Raw genomic sequence first — 21,703 nt, 5'->3', positions numbered from 1 at the left:
ATTGTATTTAAAGGCGCAATACGTAGAAATAGCTCTGCCATTCCCTGGTTTCTAAAATTCATTTTTTTTGGGCCTGATTTCAGTTTGTGCCAAAACAAGCTATATGTAGTGTAGATAATCATTGTACCATCCATACCGTTGTGAAATGTATTTTCAGCTGGTGTACAAAACCAAAAGATAAAAGACACACAAGCGAAACTTAACGACAGGACATTTAAGTGAAAATTAAGTGATTTTTGTACCTGTATGGGGAGATCCAGTGCTGTAGGTTGACCTGGTGCTGGAGGCTGGCCCTGGAGCAACATCTGCTGGAGCTGGGCTCCAGGCAGGGAGTCAGCCCCGAGTTGGGCCACACCGGTGGAGTTGAGAGGGGGAACCAGAGAGACTAGCGGAGCTGGAGGGAACGAGTTGATGGTGGAGTTTGGGGTGGAGGAGGGGAGGAGAGGGTGAGGGAGGGAGGTAGAGGGAAGGTCGTTGGAAAGGGGGAGGGAGATGTCCCCACCCGGGTCGCCCCCTGGACAGGGCACGGGGAGTGTGACGCCACCTGGTGCTAAGGAAGACCCGGGAAGAGTGGCCGCAGCGCTGGTGCCATCTTGGCTTTCTAACATCAGCATCCTCTGTGGCACGATGACCACGCTATCGTCCGAATCGCTCTCTAGCGAAATCTCCACATCCTCTGCCTCTTCTTTGTTGTAACGGATGAAAACGGGTCTCTGGCCGCCGGAGAGCCCTGGAAGAACCAGAGGTAGGTGGTTGTCCAGGGAGCTGGGGAAGGGAGGTCCGGGGGTGGGCCCCCCTAGGAGGGTGGGGCGGGTGAGGTTGGATGCCTGGGGGGGGGTTGGTTTGAGGGTGAGGGGGAAAGAGAGGGAGGGGGTGCGCGGATGGAGGAGGGAGTTGCATATGGTCAGGGCCTCTGTACAGAAGGAGGATACCTGGACAGAGAGGGAGAGATGGGGATAAAGAGAAATAGATTCAGTAGGCAAATTTCGCTTGCTAGTCCAGTACATTTCACTAAGGATACAAATTTGCCTGAGCTAACCAAAAGCAGAAAATAACAGCACACATGGAAAATACTCCTACGCTATAAACAAATCTTCCCAGAGTATTACACCTCTCTAAACCAGTCTAAATAGTCCTCAACAGCACGAGGGTAAAATGACACCACTAAACATGCTCAGTGTTAGTACAGTAGCATTATCACCTGAGCTTCAGCTAAGAGACAATGGCTGAAATGCATGGTACTGTGTCCAATAGCCAGAGTCAGATAGTAATTACATCCTTCACACACCTCAAAACAAACTACACAATCAACTCTAGAAAATTAATCCGCTGTTGTAAATGCTTCCATTGGACATGTTCATAAGGTTACATTATAAGGGTGGTTACTTTGAACAATCTCAAATAGAAAATATATTTCGATTTGTTTAACACTTTTTTGGTTACTACATGATTCCATATGTGTTATTTCATAGTTTTGATGTCTTCACTATTATTCTGCAATGTAGAAAATAGTAAAAATAAAGAAAAACCCTGGAATGAATAGGTGTGTCCAAACTTTTGACTGGTACTGTGCACACACACACAGTGCTTGTATGTGTCGTTGAAATTGTTCCATGTTGCATTTATATTTTTGTTCAGTATGTATGCATAGTGCCTTCGGAAAGTATTCAGACCCCGTGACTTTTTTCCTCATCAATCTACACTCAATACCCCATAGTGACAAAAACAGGTTATAATTTATTTATTTTTTAATCTAATTTATAAAAAACACAAATGCAATATCACATTTACATAAGTATTCATACCCATTACTCAGTACTTTGTTGATGCACCTTTGGCATTGATTACAGCATCGAGTCTTCTTGGGTGTGACGCTTGTCGTGGAAATTCAGTACTGAGAGAGACTTGGTCATATCTTTAAACAATCATCTATATTTAATATTGATTAATTATTGCAATAATGAAACCGTCGACCCAACAGTCTTGACTGTTAGTCTGTAAAGGGTAGGCTCTCAGACTATGCTGTTCCTTATATACCTCATTCCAAGATTGCTCAGTCATACCTGGTTCAACCCCCCCCCCCCCCCCATATAGATTGGGGGCACCATAAGCCACTTTGGGTTCATCCTCTGGTTTTATACATTTTTATTAAAAAAGATATTTAACTAGGCAAGTCAGTTAAGAACAAATTCTTATTTACAATGACGGCCTACCAAAAGGCCTCCTGCGGGGACGGGGGCTGGGATTTAAAAAAATAAATACAATATAAATATAGGACAAAACACACATCACAACAAGAGAGACACAACACGACATAAAGAGAGACCTAAGACAACCACATAGAATGGTAGCAACACAACATGACAAGAACATGGTAGCAACACAACATGGTACAAACATTATTGGGCAAAGTTAACAGCACAAAGGTCAAGAAGGTAGAGACAACAATACATACAAAGCAGCCACAACTGTCAGTAAGAGTGTCCATGATTGAGTCTTCGAATGAAGAGATTGAGATAAAATTGTCCAGTTTGAGTGTTTGTTGCAGCTCGTTCCAGTCGCTAGCTGCAGCGAATTGAAAAGAGTAGCAACCCAGGGATGTGTGTGTTTGGGGACCTTTAACAGAATGTGACAGGCATAACAGGTGTTGCATGTGGAGGATGAGGGCTGCAGTAGATATCTCAGATAGGGGGGAGTGAGGCTAAGAGGGTTTTATAAATAAGCATCAACCAGTGGGTCTTGCGACGTATACAGAGATGACCAGTTTACAGAGGAGTATAGAGGGCAGTGATGTGTCCTATGAGTTGCATTGGTGGCAAATCTGATGGCCGAATGGTAAAGAACATCTAGCCGCTCGAGAGCACCCTTACCTGCCGATCTATAAATTATGTCTTCGTAATCTAGCATGGGTGGGATGGTCATCTGAATCAGGGTTAGTTTGGCAGTTGGGGTGAAAGAGGAGAGATTACGATAGAGGAAACCCAAGTCTAGATTGAACTTTTAGCCTGCAGCTTTGATATGTGCTGAGAGAAGGACAATGCACCGTCAAACCATACTCTCAAGTACTTGTATGAGGTGACTACCTCAAGCTCTAAACCCTCAGAGGTAGTAATAACACCTGTGGAAAGAGGGGAATTCTACTTACCAAACCACATGACCTTTGTTTTGGAGGTGTTCAGAATAAGGTTAAGGGCAGAGAAAGCTTGTTGGACACGAAGAAAGCTTTGTTGTAGAGAATTTAACACAAAATCCGGGGAGGGCCCACTGAGTATAAGACTATCATCTCCATATAAATGGATGAGAGAGCTTCCCACTACCTGAGCTTTGTTGTTGATGTAAATTGAGAAGAGCGTGGGGCCTAGGATTGAGCCTTGGGGTACTCCCTTGGTGACAGGCAGTGGCTGAGACAGCAGATTTTCTAACTTTATACACTGCACTCTTTGAGAGGTAGTTAGCAAACCAGGCCAAAGACCCCTCACAGACACCAATACTCCTTAGCCAGCCCACAAGAATGGAATGGTCTACTGTATCAAAAGCTGTGGACAGATCAATAAAAACAGCAGCACAATATTGCTTAGAATCAAGGGCAATGGTGACATCATTGAGGACCTTTAAGGTTGCAGTGACACATCCATAACCTGAGCGGAAACCAGATTGCATACCCGAGAGAATACTATAGACATCAACAAAGCCAGTCAGTTGATTATTGACAAGTTTTTCCAACACTTTTGATAAACAGGTCAAAATAGAAATAGGCCTATTACAGTTAGGATCAGCTTGATCTCCCCCTTTAAACAAAGGACGGACTGTGGCGGCCTTCCAAGCAATGGGAACCTCCTCAGAAAGGAGAGAAAGGTTAAAAAGGTCAGAGATAGGCTTTGCAATGATAGGGGCAGCATCCTTAAAGAAGAAAGGGTTTAAACCATCTGACCCAGATGGTTTTTTGGGGAAACTTTGTAGCGGCACAGGGGGAAAACAGGGTGAAGCATCGGGGATAGTCGCATTAGAAGGGGTGGGAGATGAGGAAATGTTGGACGGGCAAGGAGGCATGGCTGAGTCAAATAGGAATCCTGACTTAATGAAGTGGTGATCTGCCACTGGTACTCCCAGTCTCCCAGATGCCATGAAGATTAGGAATACTGAGGCCTTTGTTCCTCCAGGCTCTCTCTATCTCAGTGACACCCACCACATCTTATCTATGGAACGCCAGCTGTAGGTTTTACCTAGCCATCAAATAGTTGCCAGCCCCAGCTTAAAAAAACTCCTCTCAGTTCACTCAGAATGAAGGAAATAAATGTTTTACTACAGTATTAGTTGAGTCAATAATTGCTAACTATTCATCTCAAACAAATAAGGTGAATACATAATTTTCCCCTCACAAGGGGGGAAAATTGGCACACCTGTATTTTGGGAGTTTCTCCCATTCTTCCCTGCAGATCCTCTCAAGCTCTGTCAGGTTGGATGGGGAGCGTCGCTGCTCAGTTATTTTCAGGTCTCTCCAGAGATATTAGATCGGGTTCAAGTCCGGGCTCTGGCTGGGCCACTCAAGGACATTCAGAGACTTGTCCCGAAGCCACTCCTGCGATTTCTTGGCTGTGTGCTTAGGGTCGTTGTCCTGTTGGAAGGTGAAACCCAGTCTGAGGTCCTGAGCGCTCTGGAGCAGGTTTTCATTAAGGATCTCTGTACATCTTTGCCTCATTCCTGACTAGTCTCCCAGTGCCTGCCACTGAAAAACATCCCCCAGCATTTTGCTGCCACCACCATGCGTCACCGTAGGGATGGTGCCAGGTTTCCTCCAGAAGTGACGCTTGGCAATCAGTCCAAAGAGTTCAATCTTGGTTTCATCAGACCAGATAATCTTGTTACTCATGTTTTGAGTCTTTAGGTGCCTTTTGGCAAACTCCAAGCGGGCTGTCATGTGCCTTTTACTGAGGAGTGGCTTCTGTCTGGCCATTCTACCATAAAGGCCAGATTGGTGGAGTGCTGCAGAGATGGTTGTCCTTCTGGAAGGTTCTCCCATCTCCAAGAGGAACTCTAGAGCTCTGTCAGAGTGACCATCGGGTTCTTGGTCACCTCCCTAACCAAGGCCCTTCTCCCCCCGATTGCTCAGTTTGGCAGGGCGGCCAGCTCTAGGAAGAGTCTTGGTGGTTCCAAACTCCTTCCATTTAATAATGATGGAGGCCACTGTGTTCTCGAGGACCGTCAATGCTGCAGACATATTTTGGTACCCTTCCCCAGATCTTTGCCTCAACACAATCCTGTCTCCGAGCTCTACGGACAATTCCTTCGACCTCATGGCTTGTTTTTTTGCTCTGACATGTACAGACAATATAAGGGGACCTTATATAGACAGGTGTGTCTTTCCAAATCATGTCCAATCAATTGAATTTACCACAGGTGAACTCCAATCAAGTTGTAGAAACATCTCAAGGATGATCAATGGAAACAGGATGCACCTGAGCTCAATATGGAGTCTCATAGCAAAGGGTCTGAATACTTATGTAAATAAGGTATTTCTGTTGTTTATTTTTAATACATTTGCAAAAATTTCTACAAACGTGTCTTCGCTTTGTCATTGTGGGGTATTGCGTGTTTGATTGCTGAGGAATATATTTTTTTTTAATCCATTTTAGAATAAGGCTGTGTAAAAAGTAAAGTGGTCTGAATACTTCCCGAAGGCACTGTATGTATGCATGTATAGATAGATAGATCGGTGTGTGTGTTCTATACGTGTAGTTTTGTGTTTGTGCATGTGTCGATTGTGTGCTTGCAGTGTATGAGTTGGTGAGCGTGTGTGTGTATATGTTCTTATTTAAAGTGGAACAGAAGAGGCAGAATAATGTTTACTTGGTTGCTTAAACACAGACCACCAAACCAAAACACAACCCCAAATAACCCTTTACAACCCCAAATAACCCTTTAGTCCCCCTCCCTGTGTGTGTGTGTGTGTGTGTGTGTGTGTGTGTGTGTGTGTGTGTGTGTGTGTGCATGTACTTTCAAGGTTGCAGTCCCTGTGTGTGTAGGTAGGGTTTCTGCATGTGTGTGTGTGTGCATGGTCCCTGTGGGTATATTACCCCCTACCTTCAGACTCCTATCCCTCCTCCCGTGGCTGAGTATGGACACAGTACAGGTGAGGGGTGGGGGCCATCGCGGTGCGGGCACTAGGACCAGAGCCAGTAGCAGACGGTACAGCTCCCTACGGGGGGTGGCACTGCCATACTGGCCACTCACCCCCCCAGCCCCGCTGTCATTCCAGTTAGCGCCATGCTGTTGCTGCAGACACACACACAGGGGGAGGACGACATCGTGGAGACGCTAGGGGGAGAGGGATGGGAAGGGAGATACAGGGTTAACATACACAGCGATCACATAGATACACAAAGGGGCAGGCAGAGAGAGCGGGGAGGAAAGGAGCACACGCATAAAGAAACATGATCACAAATATGACCAAAATTATTGGCACCCTTGGTAAAGATGAGCAAAAAAAGACTATTTTATGCAAATACTGAACTATATTGTATGCTCCATAAAATGGAAAATTCTATAATACTAATACAGTTGCTCAGAGAAAGATTTTGTTAAACAAGTAATACTTTCCCGGTCAAAATTATTGGCACCCTTGTTTTCAATACTCCGGCACCCTCCGGCACTGAGCCTTTTTCTAAAATGTTTTATGAGATTGGAGAAGACATTGGGGGGGGGGGGGGGTCTTAGACTATTCATCCATACAAAATCTTTCCAGATCCTTGATATCCTTCGTCTGCCTTCTTCAATTCAAACCACGGGTTTTCAATGGGGTTCACGTCCGGAGACTAAAATGGCCATTGCAAAATGTTGATTTTGTGGTCAATTAACCATTTCTTTGTGGAATTTGCTGTTTGCTTGGGGTTATTGTCTTACTGAAAAATCCACTTACGGTCAAGTTTCAGCTTCCTAGCAGAGTTTTAGGCTAAAATGTCCCGGTACTGGGTAAAGTTCATAATGCTGTCGACCTTAACAAGGGCCCCAGGACCAGTAGAAGCTAAATCGGCCCATAATATCAGCGATCCACCACCACCATATTTTACAGTAGGTACGGCGTTCATCTCTGCTTATCACAACACCAAACCCACCACTGGTGCGCGTGGCCAAATTGTTTTCATTTTCATGTCATCTTACAAATGTAGATGCTTGGGGTTTGCTGAACGGCATTGGCAACTGGATTGGAACCGGTGCCATGGCCAGATGACAGCAAAATAGAGCTCTTTGGCCACGCACACCAGTAGTAGGTTTGGCGTTGAAAGCAGTAATGAGCAGAGAACCCCATACCTACTGTAAAATATGGTGGTGGATCTTTGATATAATCATTTTGAAACCTTATCTTTTAAGATACGTTTTTTTATTACTTAATATATTTATCTATTCAATTGTATTAGTATAAAATCATTTCCCAAACAAATTAGCATACAATATAGCTCAGTACTTGTATTATTTATTCTATACAGTCTTTCTTTGCTCGTCTTTATCAAGGATGCCAATAAGTTCGGTCATGACTGTATTACGGAGAAGGTTTAATAACAACACACGAGACACACACAACTGACCTTGTGTATATCTTCCTTCAGTAGAGATCCACTGGTCAGTATGACTTGTCTCAATGCTGCAAAGAGAGACAGTCATATGTTGTATTACCATACTCATTACAGCTCGTCAAGATATCATTGACCCGTGATTGATTGTAAATGCTAAAAAAATACACTACGAAAGGGATTGGTCATTCATTGGCAACATGACTGGAAAATGTATACTTTTGTTTTGTTTACACACATCTCCAATAATCAACAAATGTCAACACACTAGATAAACCCCACCCCCCCCACCTCTGAGTGCAGACAGGCAGGTGTCCTGATTGGCCAGCGAGTCTCCTTTCCTCTGGAAAGAGGCTCCGCCCCCGTCGCTCACAGCCAATCCGGGCTTCCGGCTTTTAGGGCAGGGCTTGCTGGAAACCAGATCACGGAGCTGAGGAGAGCTAGAGGGCTGGAGAGGAGGAGGAAAAAGAGAGGAGAGGAGGATGGTGTTAGACTTAAGTGGAGCGTGAGTAAATATCGTGCAATGGCACCCTATTCCCTATGTAGTGCACTACTATTGACCAACATTTTTTGACCAGAAATAGTGCACTACATAGCCATAGTGGTGACCATCCTAAGCTTCTCGTTGGCAATATACCAATCAGATCCTCTCACCCTAACAGAGTCCGCCCCTGGTGTGATGTCACCCAGCAGGTGGGCCAATAGGAGCTCGGAGTGGGTGGGGCTTCCCTGCAAGACACTGGCTGAGGCTCCTCCCACTCTTACCCAGAGTTCTAAGGTACGGTACAAGGACACACGCACTGCACTATGGGTCAAAAGGAGAGAGATAATGAACATACGAATAAAAATAAAGGAGGTTTGGAGTGTGTTTGTATCAGCGGAGGCTGCTGAGGGGAGGACGGCCCATAACGGCTGGAGCGGAGTGAACGGAATGACGTCAAGCTATGTGTTTGAAGTATTTGATACTAGTCTACTCATTCCACTCCAGCCTTTACCACGAGCCCGGCCTCCCCAATTAAGGAGCCACCAACCTCCTGTGGTTTGTATGTGCGCATAGCGCGCAGGGTGTGTGTGTGTGCGAGATACCTGAATGCTCTCTGTTGTCCCAGGCTGGTTTCAGGTAGAGGGGTCCAGGCAGACAGGGTCTGAGAGAACAGTCTCTGGAGCACACTGGAGTACTGCACCAACCCACTGCCTAAACTGAGATAGGAGAGAGGAAAGAAGAGAGAAGAATTAAAGTCCACCAGTCCACTAATTAATAAAACACCCATTGCATTTAGATTTTCTTCAAGCCAGCACTTGCGTAGCCTGGTCCCAGATCCGTTTGTGCGCTCATGCCAACTCCTTGTCACTCATTGTTTGACGAGACATTGACAGCAATGGAGTTGGCATGAGCGCAAACAGATCTGGGACCAGGCTAGCACTTGGGTTGCCTTCAGTAGGTACTTACGCTGTGATGAGAGCGTGCAGCACCTGTAGAGTGTCTTTGTGTACGGCAGGCAACACCAGCAGCCTCACACACCCATCACCTGTTACATTCTGTTGATAAAGAGAACCATGCCAACAATACACCAAGACTCTCGTGTACCTAACCTTACTGCATTTTGGGTGGTTGAATGTTTATTACATTTTTGGGGGGTGTTTGACAAAACAGTGGTGTGTGTATGTGAGTGAGTGAGAGAGGAGGCACTCACTATGCTCTTGGAGCTGACTGCCAGGGCGCGACAGACCAGGTTAAGCACCTGCTGTACAGGTAGACGCACTGCAGAGGCCGGGTCCACACTGAGACAGACAGAGAGAGACAGACATGAACAATTGTAATGTGGGTAGTTAGTAAAAGCTTCCGATGTGTGTGTGTGCGTGCACCTACCTGAGTGTGTGTTTGAGAGCTAGGCAGGCAGCTCTGTATCTGTGTTGTAACTGCAGCAGGAGGAGGGGGTCTGAGTCGTCCAGAGGATGGTAGGGCAGCTCTACACCTGGCCCTTCATACTGCACTGTCCCTTCTGAAACACAAGAGGGCAGAACACACCGTAGGGAAAGAGGCATGACTCACTAGACTAGATAGTAGGGATGGGAATCGTTCCTTTCAAGCACGATCTAGATACATGGACTCTGATATGGATACTTTTGGTTTGAAATGTTTCGGTTTGATTAGGGGAACAACTCGATACGATCCGAGGCACTAACATTTGTTGCATGAACACATTCATTTTCCGTTCTAAATTCAAATCGGTTACCGATGGTGCTATAGCCTGACGACTCACACTAAATTCTCACGCTGCTCTGTTGTTCGCTACAGACTTTAGTCCGAGACTGCCATCGTTGAAGTTGTTTGTGGTGACGAGGGCACGAGGGGCTTTGTACAAAACAAAGTCCTCAGGGATTTGATCGTCTCTAACCAGTCAGAGTATCAAATCCAAAGACAAATTTTCATTCGCCGTTCTGGCACTGGCCCAACCCATCGGCGAGAAAGTGTTCAAATTTGGTGAAGGGTTGGGGAGCTATTCATTGCGGAGGAGAAACTAATGTCCGTGGGCGTGGCGTAGCATTTGGCTGGAGCAAGGAGTCTGGGTTGCCAGACAAATGGAGCTAAGGACCTGAGCATCCAGATTAGGGAGGGTGTTTAATCTGAACTCCCCATCACCTACTGTTTAACTTGTCATTTTAACAGATGCTTTTTTTTTTTTTATAATAATGATTCAATATTTATAGCCAATTAATAGAAAACACAGCTTTGGATTTCACCCCCGTCTCAAAAACAAATGGTTTTGACCGTTTGGAACTTTAACAAGAGATACTTGTTATGAAATTACAACTTTAACCTGTTCCTGTAAAAATGACCAAATGCACTGACTGTTTAAAAGCAAAACTACCAAAACTATTTCTTATGGTCAAACCTGGCAATCGAAAAGACCCAATCAGCAGTTAGATGTGCAATCAGCAAGATGTAAGTTGTGTCCACTCCGGTAGTCTACACAACTCCGCCGGTAAAACCCAATTTTCTACAGCGCATTTGGTAACAATGACCCAGCAAATTACAATGGTTGGAATGCTGAAGGTGCCATGCAGGAGTTTGAATATAAGATCAGTGGTAGAGATGCACGATATATCAGAATCGGCCGACATTATCTAAAAATGCCAACATCGGCATCGGCCCGATGTCTAGTTTAACGGCGATGTGCCAAACCGATGTCAACGCTGACCTGCATACATATATATAACGTAGGTAGATGACATAATGACGCCACGAAAAATACAGCGCTACGCAGAACAAAAGCAGAAAATTACTAAGTCGAGCAGTCATTTGAAAGAGTAAGAAAATTACAGCGAGACAACTCAAAAGCTGAAATCCATTAATGCAAAGATAATGGAATTCATTGCCCTTGACAATCAACCGCTCTCTGTCCTGGATGATGTTGGCCTTCGCCGACTGGTCGAACACCTAGAGCTTCGGTACACACAGCCAAGTAGGCGCTATTTTTTTAGATGTTGCCCTACCAGAGTTGCACAGTATTGTTGAAACGCACATCCATGAGCTACTTTCTATGGGCGTCACTGCTATTAGCTTCACGACTGACATTTGGACCAGCGATGTCAGCCCCATGAGCATGCTGAGTCTGACAGCACCGTGGGTCGACGAGGATTTCGTACTGAGGAAAGCCGTATTGCATGCTCAAGAATGTGCTGGCTCACATATCTGCTGCTGCCATTTCAATGGCATTTGAGAACATGTTTGAAACGTGGAAACATGAACACACTCCTAGCTCCATTCGAACAACTGACTCGAGAAATAAGCTCATCAACTGCGTCTGCAGCAGACGTAATACCCTCTGTCATGGCATTGAAACGCCTGCTCAACAAAACTGCCAACACAGACCGTGGGGTTAAAAATTTGCAAAAGTACTCTACAAGAGGCTGTGAACAAGCGGTTCGGGTGGCATTCTCTCTGAGTCTCTTTACTGTGTCGCCACCATGCTCGGTACCGCTACTTCGATGGAGACGAGGAACAGGGTTTACTTGAAATGTTACAGACAGCTGGACAAGACGGAAACGGACAGTGACAGTGCGCACCGAGGATGAGAGGCCACGGACAGACAGAGCTGAAACTTCACTGCTTGACATGCATGATGAAATCCTGGTTGAGACTGAACTAATTTTGAGTATTTCTCCTGTCTTATCTGATGTCCTGTGTGAATTTACAGTTGAAGTCAGAAGTTAAGATACACTTAGGTTGGAGTCATTAAAACTTGTTTTTCAACCACTCCACACATTTCTTGTTAACAAACTATAGTTTTGGCAAGTCGGTTAGGACATCTACTTTGTGTATGACACAAGTCATTTTTCCAACAATTGTTTACAGACAGATTATTTCACTTATAATTAACTGTATCACAATTCCAGTGGGTCAGAAGTTTACATACACTAAGTTGACTCTGCCTTTAAACAGCTTGGAAATTCCAGAAAATGTCAGGGCTTTAGAAGCTTCTGATAGGCTAATTGACATAATTTGAGTCAATTGGAGGTGTACCTGTGGATGTATTTCAAGGCCTACCTTCAAACTCAGTGCCTCTTTGCTTGACATCATGGGAAAATCAAAGGAAATCAGCCAAGACCCCAGAAAAAAACATTTAGACCTCCACAAGTCTGGTTCATCCTTGGGAGCAATTTCCAAATGCCTGAAGGTACCACGTTCATCTTTGCAAACAATAGTACGCAAGTATAAACACCTTGGGACCACGCAGCCGTCATAACGCTCATGAAGGAGACGCATTCTGTCTCCTAGAGATGAATGTACTTTGGTGCGAAAAGGGCAAATCAATCCCAGAACAACAGCAAAGGACGTTGTGAACATGCTGGAGGAAACAGGTACAAAAGCATCTATATCCACAGAAAAACGAGTCCTATATCGACATAACCTGAAAGGCCGCTCAGCAAGGAAGAAGTCACTGCTCCAAAACCAGCATAAAAAAGCCAGACAACGGTTTGCTACTGCACATGGGGACAAAGATAGTACTTTTTGGAGAAATGTCCTCTGGTCTGATGAAACAAAAATAGAACTGCTTGGCCATAATGACCATCGTTATGGTTGGAGGAAAAAGGGGGAGGCTTGCAAGCCGAAGAACACCATTCCAACCGTGAAGCACGGGGGTGGCAGCATCATGTAGTGGGGGTGCTTTGCTGTAGGAGGGACTGGTGCACTTCACAAAATAGATGACATCATGAGGCAGGAAAATTATGTGGATATATTGAAACAACATCTCAAGACATCAGTCAGGAAGTTAAACTTGGTCGCAAATGGGTCTTCCAAATGGACAATGACCCCAAGCATACTTCCAAAGTTGTGGCAAAATGGCTTAAGGACAACAAAGTCAAAGTATTAGAGTGGCCATCACAAAGCCCTGACCTCATTCCTATAGAAATTTGTGGGCAGAACTGAAAAAGCGTGTGCGAGCAAGGAGGCCTACCTCCTGACTCAGTTACACCAGCTCTGTCAGGAGGAATGGGCCAAAATTCACCCAACTTATTGTGGGAAGCTTGTGGAAGGCTACCTGAAACATTTGACACAATTTAAAGGCAATGCTACCAAATACTAATTGAGTGTATGTAAACTTCTGACCCACTGGGAATGTGATGAAAGAAATAAAAGATGAAAAAATTATTCTCTCTACTATTTTTCTGACATTTCACATTCTTAAAATAAATTGGTGGTCCTAACTGACCCAAAACTGGGAATTTTTACTAGGATTAAATGTCAGGAATTGTGAAAAGCTGAGTTTAAATGTATTTGGCTAAGGTGTATGTAAACTTCCGACTTCAACTGTATGTATGCTCTCTCTAATTCTCTCTCTCTCCCTTTCTCTCGGAGGACCTGAGCCCTAGGACCATGCCTCAGGACTACCTGGCCTGATGACTCCTTGCTGTCCCCAGTCCACCTGGTCATGCTGCTGCTCCAGTTTCAACTGTTCTGCCTGTGGCTATGGAACCCTGACCTGTTCACCGGACGTGCTACCTTGTCCCAGACCTGCTGCTTTCAACTCTCTAGAGACTGCAGGAGCGGTAGAGATACTCTGAATGATCGGCTATGAAAAGTCAACTGACATTTACTCCTGAGGTGCTGACCTATTGCACCCTCGACAACCACTGTGATTATTATTATTTGACCCCGCTGGTCATCTATGAACATTTGAACATCTTGGCCATGTTCTGTTATAATCTCCACCCGGCACAGCCAGAAGAGGACTGGCCACCCCTCATAGCCTGGTTCCTCTCTAGGTTTCTTCCTAGGTTCTGGCCTTTCTAGGGAGTTTTTCCTAGCTACCGTGCTTCTATACCTGCATTGCTTGCTGTTTGGGGTTTTTAGGCTGGGATTCTGTACAGCACTTAAGGGCTTTATAAATAAATGTGATTGATTGAACAAATGAACAAGAAAACAGCACAACAAGTAAGTGAAAGAAATAGGTTTTGATTATGTTTTACTGGTAATGGGGACATATGTAAATGCCAACAAAATAACTTTTTGTTCAGTGTGTGTGTGTTTCAGCTATGCACTACTACTACTTGCACTACTTACTTACTTACTTTATTGTCCCCATGGGGAAATTTTGTTGCAGTGTCATGTACACATTTAAAGTGGCGTTAAATACAAAACAAGATTGACAATAAAACTTTCAATAACAGTCACGCACCAATAAATAAAATACAATCTAAAATTTAAAAAAGACTAGCCTGCTGACCTTACGGGGTCAATGGGAACATTTGCCCGAGCTATTTAAGAGGGATATCACACCTGGCACAAATGATTGTCTCGTTCTATTTTTCCTGCTGAGGGGTGCCCTATACCTGCGCCCAGAGGGGAGTAATTCAAAGTCCAGGTACAGGGGGTGACTTGGGTCTAAAATGATTTTGTGAGCCTTACGGAGGGCCCTGACCTTAAAAATCTCATCCGGGCCTGTCTGTTTGACTCCAAGTACCTTGCTTGCTGTGGTAATAATCCTTCTCAGCATGTTTCTCTGACTGACAGTGGCATTGCCAAACCAACAAACAATACAAAAAGTTAAAATACTCTCAATAAAGGATTTGTAAAACAGAGTCAGTATAGTACAGTCTATATTAAAAGAACTTAACTTTTTTAGAAAGTACAGTCTCTGTTGGCTCTTTTTGTAGATCTGGTCTGTACATTTACTCCACTGAAGCTTACTGTCCAAAAAGACACCCAGATATTTATATTCCTCTACAATTTCTATGTTCTGACCTCTGATAGATGTTGCAGAGGTAGGTGTTGTACGCTTCCTGAAGTCTATGCACATCTCTTTGGTCTTGTTGGTATTGAGGACCAAGTGTGATTCCTCACACCACTCTACAAAGTCATCTAGGACCGGGCCATGATGTTCCATGCTTAAAAAGGCAGCTAAAAAAAATGTATATCGGTATCTTTTTTTTTGGCAAGGAAAATATTGGCTATCGTTATCGGCCAGAAATGTCATATCGGCGCATCCCTAATCAGGGGTATGCCTAGCTCTTGTTGGCATGAGCAGCTGCGCTCTGTGCGCACACACCGTTGTTATCTGGCTTGGAGATCAATGACTGTCACACACATTTACGTAGTAGCCACAGTTAGATAGGCTACTATTCAGTCTATTCAGTCACAAAAGATAAGAGGTATTTTCGAATGGGGGAAATAAAATTATATGAGTAAAAGACATCAGTGAATCGGCGGTTCGTTACGTTTGAATCGATTTTCCGACCGTTTCATGCTACCTTTGCATTGGTTTGGGCTCCCGTGGACCTGTACACTCGTATCTTAAACATTTGAACCGTTGAATCATTACCTCCCTAGCAGATAAGCATCATTCTGGTTGTAAAACCCTGAAGACAATTTTCATGTTTTTATCATTCATGAAAGCATCTGAGAGTAGGAGTGCTGATCTAGGATCAGGTCTCCCCTGACCATGTAATCTTATTCATTAAGATCTATAAGGCTATACTGAGCCTAGATCAGCGTTCAATCTCTGAAATGCTTTATGAAAGAAAAAGCATTCTCTACCTGATTCAGAGCCCTGGTAGAGTTGTGCCAGTATGCCATTGGCCGAGGCCAGCAGGCAGTGAAGCTGATTGGTCCATCCCTCGGCTCTGCGCCCGCCTCCCCCTCTCTCCACCACTCCGCCCAAACAGGTCAGACGACCATAACACTCACATGCTACCTGGAGATGGAGAGATAGATAGAGAGATGGAGGAGAAAGGTGAAGAAGTTGACAAACATGAGGTTATATAAATAAAGCATACAAATAGAGACAGATTTAACATGGAAGAAAATGTGACCCTTTTCAAGAAACTAGGTGTATGTCGCATGTCACTACTTCACAGGGAAGGCATTTGAACGTTGTTTTTGCAGAAATGTTTTCTGGAACATGTTAACTTTCATGTGCCTTAATAACAAACTTGTATACCATCTGTAAATACGAATAAAACATTTAAAATTGCGAGCCTAGTTGGCGTAGCCACGGAAAATACAGGAACCTTTCCGCTGGAAATGATTGGCTGAGATAATGGTTGGGCTTGACCTGCCCAGGAGAGGAGATTGGATTGATCTGCCATGTAGCATGCTTCTGTCTATAACATGAGCTATTATTATAACGCGAAGATATAATGAAGAACTGAAACATTTTCTGCTACTGCTCTCTACATTGAAGTTAATAGCGATATCGACAAAGCTCAGTAGTATGATGGACCACTTTCTGGAGGATGATAGTGCCATGCTGACTCTCTTGGACTCTGAAAATTAACCAGACAATGAGGAAATCCTTGATTTCGGTAAAAACATTTTTCATTGAACCAGACATTGTAGTCTTCTGATGACAATGGTGGGGAAGAGACGGTGTCGTTGTCACGGAAGTTGACCGAATTTTCGAATCAGTGGAATGCCCGGTGGAAGCAGAGAGGATTAGATTACATCTTCAAACTATGGGCAACCACGGCATACATGACAGAGAGGAAGAAGCATTCATCCATGTACAGTTGAAGTCGGAAGTTTACATACACCTTAGCCAAATACATTTAAACTCAGTTGTTTTTAAACTGGCTTTTTAAGCTCTGCCCACACATTTTCTACAGGATTGAGGTCAGGGCTTTGTGATGGCCACTCCAATAACTTGACTTTGTTGTCCTTAAGCCATTTTGCCACAACTTTAGAAGTATGCTTGGGGTCATTGTCCATTTGGAAGACCCATTTGCGACCAAGCTTTAACTTCCTGACTGATGTCTTGAGATGTTGCTTCAATATATCCACATAATCTTCCTGCCTCATGATGCCATCTAATCTATTTTGTGAAGTGCACCAGTCCCTCCTGCAGCGAAAATCAACCCCACAACATGATGCTGACGCCCCTGTGCTTCACAGTTGGGATGGTATTCTTCGGCTTGCAAGCAATCCCACTTTTTCCTCCAAACATAACGATGGTCATTATGGCCAAACAGTTCTATTCTTGTTTCATCAGACCAGAGGACATTTCTCCAAATAGTACAATCTTTGACCCCATGTGCAGTTGCAAACCATAGTCTGGCTTTTTTTGGCGGTTTTGGAGCAGTGGCTTCTTCCTTGCTGAGCTGCCTTTCAGGTTATGTCGATATAGGACTCTTTTTACTGTGGATATAGATACTTTAGTACATGTTTCCTCCAGCATCTTCACAAGGTCCTTTGTTGTTGTTCTGGGATTGATTTGCACTTTTCGCACCAAAGTACATTCATCTCTAGGATACAGAATGCGTCTCCTTCCTGAGCGGTATGATGGCTGCGTGGTCCCATGGTGTTTATACTTGTGTACTATTGTTTGTACAGATGAACGTGGTACCTTCAGGCGTTTGGAAATTGCTCCCAAGGATGAACCAGACTTGTGGAGGTCTACATTTTTTTTCTGAGGTCTTGGCTGAATTCTTTAGATTTTCCCATGATGTCAAGCAAAGAGGCACTGAGTTTGAAGGTAGGCCTTGAAATACATCCACAGGTACACCTCCAATTATGTCAATTAGCCTATCAGAAGCTTCTAAAGCCATGACATAATTTTCTGGAATTTTCAAAGCTGTTGAAAGGCAGTCAACTTAGTGTATGTAAACTTCTGACCCACTGGAATTGTGATACGTGAAATAATCTGTCTGTAAACAATTGTTGGAAAAATGACTTGTGTCATGCACAAAGTAGATGTCCTAACCGACTTGCCAAAACTATAGTTTGTGAACAAGAAATTTGTGGAGTGGTTGAAAAACAAGTTTTAATGACTCCAACCTAAGTGTAAACCAAAGACTCTACAATGCAAGTAACCATTTCACTGTACTGTTTACACCTTCTGTACCCTGTGCATGTGACAAATAAACTTATATTTTATTTGACATAGTGTGCATTTACCAGAGACAGGTAATGTGAAGAACATGACCTGCACCAAAATCAGATTAGGGTATAGGCCAAGGACTAGATAAAGTACATTTTTCCTACTACTTTTTCCTACTACTTTCACCACATTTAGTCTTGAAATCTTTGGTTGTTTACTACACTGTGAATCCTTAAAGGGTTGGGTGGGACTAAGGCTTAAGAGGGTGTGTGAACAATGCTGAATGAACGTAGACAAAGAAGAGCTCTCCAGCAGGTGTACCAAAATATTCACGGGCCATTTTCTCTAAAGTGGGGTTACAAATGTATCATCACCTTTCAAAGCAGAATTACTTTCCCATTGTTCCTCAACTGCAGTGTACGATATACCATTTTCTAGATCGGAGTCTCTACTTTTATCCAATGTAAAAAACACAATTTCACTACATAGGACCGAATCCAGGTGGTGCGTCACAAATAAACTGAAGACAAACCTCTTGTACTTTTGGGTTGGCACTGTCCATTTTGGATAAGAAATAGGCACCCAGTTTGTCCTGTTGAAGACAAATTGTCAGACAGAGTTAAAAACAACATCAATAACGACAACACGGTGTCTCCCAAATTATGATGTACTAAAAGAGCATCTTATTTGTCATGTAGTAAATTAGTGTGTTGTAATGCTCACCCTCAGGGAGCCACAGGCTCGGGGATAGAAGGTCATACATGCAGTCATCCCCTCCATGGCAGCTAGGTGACACTAAACATACACACACCATTACCAAATTCTGCTCTAGTATTCCTCAATAAGAAGTTCCAACAGAGAATGAATCACTCGTGTTTCATTGCCACCTTTTTGCTTTAGTATCCTCCAGCTTACATAGTTAACTGCTACTGTATACAAGCAATTCCCCAGCCCTAACTTACCTCAGACTTGAGGCCTAGCAGGGAGGTGAGGATCCCCAGGACAGAGTTGAGGCCCACCTCCCTGGCCAGCTCAGGTAGCTGGGATGAATACTGGAGCAGGTCCCGGAGGACACCCACCGCTAGCTGGACGGACGGGAGGGGGTCCTGGGACTGGGGGAGAGGGAAAAAGGGTTTGAATTAGCTTAAGTCGATTTTTTTAAAATAAGAAATGTCAAGAGATTTAACCCAGTTCTTTCTGATGTCCCCATCCACATTTGATTAAGCAAATTCATCAAATGTGTGCCTCTCTAGGTTATGCATTGTGCTGTACAGGTGTGTGTCTTCAAATCAAAGTTTATTTGTCACGTGCGCCGAATACAACAGGTGTAGTAGACCTTACAGTGAAATGCTTACTTACAGGCGCTAACCAATAGTGCAAAAAAGGTGTTAGGTGAACAATAGGTAAGTAAAGAAATAAAACAACAGTAAAAAAGACAGACTATATACAGTAGCGAGGCTATAAAAGTAGCGAGGCTACATACAGACACCGGTTAGTCAGGCTGATTGAGGTAGTATGTACATGTAGATATAGTTAAAGTGACTATGCATATATGATGAACAGAGAGTAGCGTAAAAGAGGGGTTGGCGGGTGGTGGGGCACAATGCAGATAGCCCGGGTTAGCCAATGTGCGGGAGCACTGGTTGGTCGGCCCAATTGAGGTAGTATGTACATGAATGTATAGTTAAAGTGACTATGCATATATGATAAACAGAGAGTAGCATCACCGTAAAAGAGGGGTTGGGGGGGGCACACAATGCAAATAGTCAGGGTAGCCATTTGATTAGCTGGTCAGGAGTCTTATGGCTTGGGGGTAAAAACTGCCTTTTTGTCCTCGACTTGGCGCTCCGGTACCGCTTGCCATGCGGTAGTAGAGAGAACAGTCTATGACTGGGGTGGCTGGGGTCTTTGACAATTTTTAGGGCCTTCCTCTGACACCGCCTGGTGTAGAGGTCATGGGTGGCAGATGCCCTCTTCACGACTGTCTTGGTGTGTTTGGACCATTCTAGTTTGTTGTTGATGTGGACACCAAGGAACTTGAAGCTCTCAACCTGCTCCACTACAGCCCCGTCGATGAGAATGGGGGTGTGCTCGGTCCTCCTTTTCCTGTAGTCCACAATCATCTCCTTAGTCTTGGTTACGTTGAGGGATAGGTTGTTATTCTGGCACCACCCGGCCAGGTCTCTGACCTCCTCCCTATAGGCTGTCTCGTCGTTGTCGGTGATCAGGCCTACCACTGTTGTGTCGTCTGCAAACTTAATGATGGTGTTGGAGTCGTGCCTGGCCATGCAGTCGTGGGTGAACAGGGAGTACAGGGGGGGACTGAGCACGCACCCCTGGGGAGCTCCAGTGTTGAGGATCAGCGTGCCACATGTTGCTACCTACCCTCACCACCTGGGGGCGGCCCGTCAGGAAGTCCAGGATCCAGTTGCAGAGGGAGGTGTTTAGTCCCAGAATCATTAGCTTAGTGATGAGCTTCGAGGGTACTATGGTGTTGAACGCTGAGCTGTAGTCAATGAATAGCATTCTCACATAGGTGTTCCTTTAGTCCAGGTGGGAAAGGGCAGTGTGGAGTGCAATAGAGATTGCATCTTCTGTGGATCTGTTTGGGCGGTATGCAAATTGGAGTGGGTCTAGGGTTTCTGGGATAATGGTGTTGATGTGAGCCATTACCAACCTTTCAAAGCACTTCAAGGCTACGGACGTGAGTGCTACAGGTCTGTAGTCATTTGTGTTCTTGGGCACAGGGACTATGGTGGTCTGCTTGAAACATGTTGGTATTACAGACTCAATCAGGGACATGTTGAAAATGTCAGTGTAGACACCTGGTCAGCACATGTCCTGGTAATCCGTCTGGTCCCGCAGTCTTGTGTATCTTGGATTTGTCTCAGTGAATGTTTTGGACAGATGTGTCTCCGGTGTGTGTGTGCTTATCGTGAAAGTCTACAACAGTGCTTGACTTGGACTGAAATAGGTGCCGGTACAGTTATATTTAGGTGCAATATTCTATAAGAGAAACAGGAGCTCAAGCAGTAGAACATTTGAGGCGCTACTCCTGAGCTCCTGCCAAAGTCAAGCACTGGTCTACAGGCGTCTTCATACAGTGTCTTAGCTTCATACTGTGTCTTACCTGTATGACCTGTTGTAGGGACCGTAGCCATGAGAGACAGTGTTGTTGGAACACATCACTAGAACTGTCTTTGACCAGCACTGAGAGAAGACACAGCCCCTCGAACTTGGTTTTGCTGTTGCCGAGTTTGGCGTTGCTGAGTCCCACGAGACCACCCACAGCTCCAGTACTCTGAGGGATAAGAGCGAGAAGTGACATCAACCAGGCGATCAACAGCTATACAAACTTTAGACACAAAACGACATTAGAGTGGGCTATGTAGCAAGATATGACACAATGGTATTCAGCAAGGGAAAAACAAAGACTAGCACGAGTCGATTGCATTGAGACGATACTAATTGAGACAGCTCCCGAGTGGTGCAGCGGTCTAAGGCATCTCAGTGCTAGAGGCTTCACTACAGACACCCTGATTCGAATCCGGGCTGTAACACACCCGGCCGTGATTGGGAGTTCTTAACTGATTTGCTAAGGTAAAAAAAAATAGAACGCAGACGGGATGCCATGCTTGGCCAATTCCAAGAATAGCAAGCCAGTTTTACCTGTGTCGAGAACACGCCGTGCTCCCGGTAATTCGCTAAAAGTGCAGGTAAATATTCGGGCCGCTGCTCCTTCAGAACAGACACCAGACCCTCGGTTAGCCGCATATTGGAGGAGCCATGCATCCAAGCCGCTGTTACAGCCAT

At 44.6% G+C, this 21,703-nt stretch overlaps 1 protein-coding gene across 1 annotated transcript in view; it reads right to left on the bottom strand.

Annotated features, from left to right (window-relative positions):
* Positions 1 to 21,703, bottom strand: part of LOC139534295 (proline-, glutamic acid- and leucine-rich protein 1-like) — a 24,055-nt gene extending 2,352 nt beyond the window's left edge. The window contains exons 1-15 of the mRNA XM_071333341.1: positions 21,560 to 21,703; positions 21,021 to 21,191; positions 18,853 to 19,002; positions 18,614 to 18,685; positions 18,423 to 18,482; positions 15,613 to 15,769; positions 9,439 to 9,571; positions 9,263 to 9,350; positions 9,019 to 9,107; positions 8,655 to 8,768; positions 8,223 to 8,373; positions 7,860 to 8,016; positions 7,584 to 7,639; positions 6,082 to 6,315; positions 243 to 932 (exon numbers count right to left, since the gene is read on the bottom strand). Coding sequence (XP_071189442.1) covers positions 243 to 932; positions 6,082 to 6,315; positions 7,584 to 7,639; positions 7,860 to 8,016; positions 8,223 to 8,373; positions 8,655 to 8,768; positions 9,019 to 9,107; positions 9,263 to 9,350; positions 9,439 to 9,571; positions 15,613 to 15,769; positions 18,423 to 18,482; positions 18,614 to 18,685; positions 18,853 to 19,002; positions 21,021 to 21,191; positions 21,560 to 21,703 — 2,466 coding nt within the window. The remainder of the gene's footprint in view (positions 1 to 242; positions 933 to 6,081; positions 6,316 to 7,583; positions 7,640 to 7,859; positions 8,017 to 8,222; positions 8,374 to 8,654; positions 8,769 to 9,018; positions 9,108 to 9,262; positions 9,351 to 9,438; positions 9,572 to 15,612; positions 15,770 to 18,422; positions 18,483 to 18,613; positions 18,686 to 18,852; positions 19,003 to 21,020; positions 21,192 to 21,559) is intronic.

The sequence above is a fragment of the Salvelinus alpinus genome, chromosome 11 (genome assembly GCF_045679555.1).
Source record: "Salvelinus alpinus chromosome 11, SLU_Salpinus.1, whole genome shotgun sequence".
In the NCBI taxonomy this organism is placed as follows: Eukaryota; Metazoa; Chordata; class Actinopteri; order Salmoniformes; family Salmonidae; genus Salvelinus; species Salvelinus alpinus.
The sequence above is the reverse complement of the archived record's forward strand: the minus strand, read 5'-3'. Positions and strand labels throughout refer to the sequence as shown.